The 4,439-nt window shown below is 44.6% G+C and overlaps 1 protein-coding gene across 1 annotated transcript in view; it reads right to left on the bottom strand.

Annotated features, from left to right (window-relative positions):
* Positions 1–346: 346 nt before the first annotated feature.
* The window catches only part of LOC122546479 (complement component 1, q subcomponent binding protein), a gene marked incomplete at both ends in the record, with an annotated part of 10,295 nt that continues 6,202 nt past the window's right edge, over positions 347–4,439 (bottom strand). Inside the window, 2 exons of the mRNA XM_043685180.1 lie at positions 347–469; positions 3,249–3,344. Of these exons, the coding sequence (XP_043541115.1) occupies positions 347–469; positions 3,249–3,344 (219 nt within the window). The remainder of the gene's footprint in view (positions 470–3,248; positions 3,345–4,439) is intronic.

Raw genomic sequence — 4,439 nt, 5'->3', positions numbered from 1 at the left:
TGTACACATCCGCAGCAATGTGAAGTGAAGGTAGGATCAGGAGCTGATGATGGCCTTTGTGGTTGGATAACACATCAACACATCACAAAGGTTTATACACAGGAAGCTTCTTTGACTGCACCAAAAAGGTGAGCAGCTCCTGTTGAAATACTGCACCAAGGAGACCCCAATAGCAGAAGAGGACGCTGAAGGCGGATAGCAAATCCAGCAAAGTATTCAAGTGGAGCAGAAAACACCTTCGCCAGATGCCAGAAAAGAGTTTGTATTGGAAACTCTCTCCAGAATTTCAAATTCCTACATGCTTTGATAGTTACAAAGACTCAACAAGTTGCTTGCCCCCACTCACCCAGTCCAGGGAGTCTGTATCAAGGGTATAGCTGGTGTCTTTCCAATAATCTTCTCCCGTGGGCTGAAAGCTGACCTCTCTGATGGCAAAGATGTCGCTGTCATCCTCCTCGCCACGCCCAATCTGTAACCGATTCAGACATTTTACACATCAAAATGGACAATGAATGAACAATCAGACTTCAAACAGTGTACCAAGAGTAGCCATACTAAGGATTTCTATTCAAATGGCAAGGTTAACATAGAAACAGCATCAATCACAGCTTCTCTAATTAAGACACATTCTCATTTGGACAGGGAGAACCAAGCCACTTGTTGTCAGGTCAGTATCCCAAACTTCCAAAACAACTCCATTGTGGAAGCACCAACCAAGAACTGTAGTAATCCAAGGCTCACCCACATTCTCCTTGGGCATTAAGGAATAAGTTAATAGATGTAGTGTCAATTTAGTGGAGTTTTTCCAATTCCCCACAGCACGTTCTTAGTCTTCTCATGTCCTCCTGCAGGATCTGTATCGAAAAAGGTCAACATGCGCTCAACCTCATCTTGTGACTCCAATATAAAAGTGATATAAAAAGGCCCTGTCTCTTTGAATATCATCTCCTGATGCTCTGCTTGTACCACTCCACGCCACAGGACACTGGTGATCAGTTTTATCACCAGTCTGCAAATGTACCTGTTCCAAAAGATAGTAGTCCAAATAAACCTGTTGAACCATAATCTGGTATTGTGAGATTTTTAACTTTGTCCACCTCAGTCCAACAACAGCACCTGGATATCACAATTGCACATTGCAAGGTCTAGTTTGATGTTAAGAAAGATCATTCTTTATCTCAAGTGAAATTAGTTCATGACCATCCTACAGGGCAAGAACTGCTCCTGATTTGCTTTTTGTTGTTGATTAAAGCCCTCCATCCTGCTACTTTAATTTGAAACATCAGGGGTTAAGAAACAAAATCAGTTTAGGGACTATGAATCCTGCAGCACATAACACCTCCTGACTCCCCAAAGCCTCTATACCATCTACAAGGCACAATGATGAGATACTCCCCACTTGCTTGGATAAATGCATCTCCAACAATACTCAAGCAGCTCAATATCCTCCAAGACAAAGCAGTTTGATCAGCACCCCATCTATCACGAAAGCATACTAGCAGCAGTATGTATGATACACTGCAGGATCATTCAAAAATACCCCTCAAATCTGCAATCTCTACCACCCAGAGGAAAAGGGCAGCAGATAAAAGGGAACACCACTCCTTGTGAGTTCTTGCCGAATGTCGAATCCGGCATGACTTGTGAATTACAACACTGTCCCTTTACTCTCATTAGGAAGTCGCCCTGGAACTCCCTCTGTGACAGCTGTGGGTGCTTCTACACCACAGAGACAACAGCAGATCAAGAAAGAAGCACACCACCACTTCCCTGGGCAGTAGTGCTCGAGGTGGGCAATAAAAGCTGGTGCTGCTACGTGCCTCCACTATTTGCTCTTCCCAAACAATTTAAGTCATCTTGCTCTGCAACTACAATCCCATTCTAATGAATTCTGACTGCTTTCTGGTCATACCCCAGTTGGCACTGTAAACAGATGATAGAATCCCTGCAGTATGGCAGCAGGCCACTCAGTCCATCAAGCCACACTGACCCCCCAAAGAGCACCCCACCCAGAACCATTCCCCCGTACCTGATCCCTGTAACCCTGCAATTACTATAGCTAATCCACCTAGCCTGCTCATCTCTGGACTGTAGGAGGTAAATGGAACACCCAGAGGAATCCTACACAGACACAGGGAGAACGTGCAAACTCCACACAGAAAATTGCCCGATGATGGAATCGAACCTAGGTCCTGGCACTGAGGCAGCAGTGCTAACCACTGAGACATCATGCAACCCTCTGGGAAACTAAGGGAGGGAAATAAATGCTGGTTTATCCGGTGATGCCAACATCCCACGGGGATCTCAAATGCACAGCCTCAAAAGGACAATGAAAGCAGACTGAATAGAATCATTAAAAAGGCAACTGGACCAGAGACAACAGCAGATCAAGAAAGAAGCACACCACCACTTCCCTGGGCAGTAGTGCTCGAGGTGGGCAATAAAAGCTGGTGCTGTTACATGCCTCCACTAATTGCTCTTCCCAAACAATTTAAGTCATCTTGCTCTGCAACTACAATCCCATTCTAATGAATTCTGACTGCTTTCTGGTCATACCCCAGTTGGCACTGTAAACAGATGATAGTATCCCTGCAGTATGGCAGCAGGCCACTCAGTCCATCAAGCCACACTGACCCCCCAAAAGAGCACCCCACCCAGAACCATTCCCCCGTACCTGATCCCTGTAACCCTGCAATTACTATAGCTAATCCACCTAGCCTGCTCATCTCTGGACTGTAGGAGGTAAATGGAGCACCCAGAGGAAACCTACACAGACACAGGGAGAACGTGCAAACTCCACACAGAAAATTGCCCGATGATGGAATCGAACCTAGGTCCTGGCACTGAGGCAGCAGTGCTAACCACTGAGCCATCTTACAACCCTCTGGGAAACTAATGGAGGGAAATAAATGCTGGTTTATCCGGTGATGCCAACATCCCACGGGGATCTCAAATGCACAGCCTCAAAAAGGACAATGAAAGCAGACTGAATAGAATCATTAAAAAGGCAACTGGACAACTACTCAAAAGGAGATGGAAATGTGTTGCTGGAAAAGCGCAGCAGGTCCGGCAGCATCTAGGGAACAGGAGAATCGACGTTTCGGGCATTAGCCCTTCTTCAGGAATCAACTACTCAAAAGGGAAAATGCACATGTTTACACCAGCAAAGCCTTGGAGTGGGAGAAGACAGAGAACAAAGTGAAAATCCAGAATTGACTTCCCAACCAACGCTTAGCAGGAATACCCACCTCATCTTCAGGATAGTGGCAATCAAAAACTAGACTCTGGTTATTCGACAGCTTGGTCACTTCCACAACAAAGTTTGGGGTTGAGATGATTTCAGGCTGCAAAAAAATTCAATTATTTGTTAGACAGAAGATGACATTAGATTTTTTTTTTCTGTTGTTTAGATATAAAGAGCTAAAATTCCAAGAAACCAACCTCCTGACAGACCCAGCTGCTTTCTAAACTGGGAATAGACAAGAAGCAAAATTCAATGAAATCTCAGACTTTTGATTTACCCCACTCCCTCACTCTCTCTCATCACCACTAGCTGTATCCTTTCTTCCAATAATCCTCTCCAGCCAACTCAATCTTTTGACATATTCCTTATGCAATTCAATGCTTCAATTGCTAAATTTTAATCATTTAATTTTAAATTGGAAGCCTTGGAGGACTGGGAATCAGTGTGGTCAGCAAGTACAGGGTGAAAAGAGAGAATTAGGACAGAGGCAGCAGCATTTAGATTAATGGAGGGTGAAAGATGAGAAGCTGGACAGAGCGTTGGAATGGACTAGTCTAGATGCAATAACAGCACGGGTGAGGAATACAACATGCTGAGGTGGGTTGATGAAAGTGGGGGTATGTTTGATGGAAAAATATGCAATCTTTGCAAAGAAATAGTTATCCTAAGTACTTTATCCATTTGATGAAACACCTTAAAAGTCAATTAGATTACGCCACAATTTTCTACATTCGCCACTCTCTGCAAGTGGCATTGAGCATAGATACAACTTCTTCATATCTCAGTGGAACAGGTATTGGGCCTCTCCTTTCTCAGGCCTGCTTCATAATATCCTTGGCCTGCTTCCTGTTACTTAAAGCTGAAGCTTCAGAACTCCTCCACTGTCAGTGTTACCTCCTATGTGCTGTTTTGACTTTTCCACCAAGTCAAAACACATCTTTCGATCAAAAAACTACAAACTGTCCAAGAGACTGATTAGCAAGGTTAGATCTCATGGAAGCTGAAAATATGTTGCTGGAAAAACGCAGCAGGTCAGGCAGCATCCAAGGAGCAGGAGAATCGACATTTCGGGCATGTGCCCTTCTTCAGGAATTCCAGAAGGGCTCACGCCCAAAACGTTGATTCTCCTGCTCCTTGGATGCTGCCTGAGCTGCTGCGCTTTTCCAGCAACACATTTTCAGCTCTGATCTCCAGC

The sequence above is a fragment of the Chiloscyllium plagiosum genome, unplaced genomic scaffold, assembly GCF_004010195.1.
Source record: "Chiloscyllium plagiosum isolate BGI_BamShark_2017 unplaced genomic scaffold, ASM401019v2 scaf_24024, whole genome shotgun sequence".
Classification (NCBI taxonomy): domain Eukaryota; kingdom Metazoa; phylum Chordata; class Chondrichthyes; order Orectolobiformes; family Hemiscylliidae; genus Chiloscyllium; species Chiloscyllium plagiosum.
Note: the sequence above shows the minus strand (reverse complement) of the source record. Positions and strands in the feature narration are given on the sequence as shown.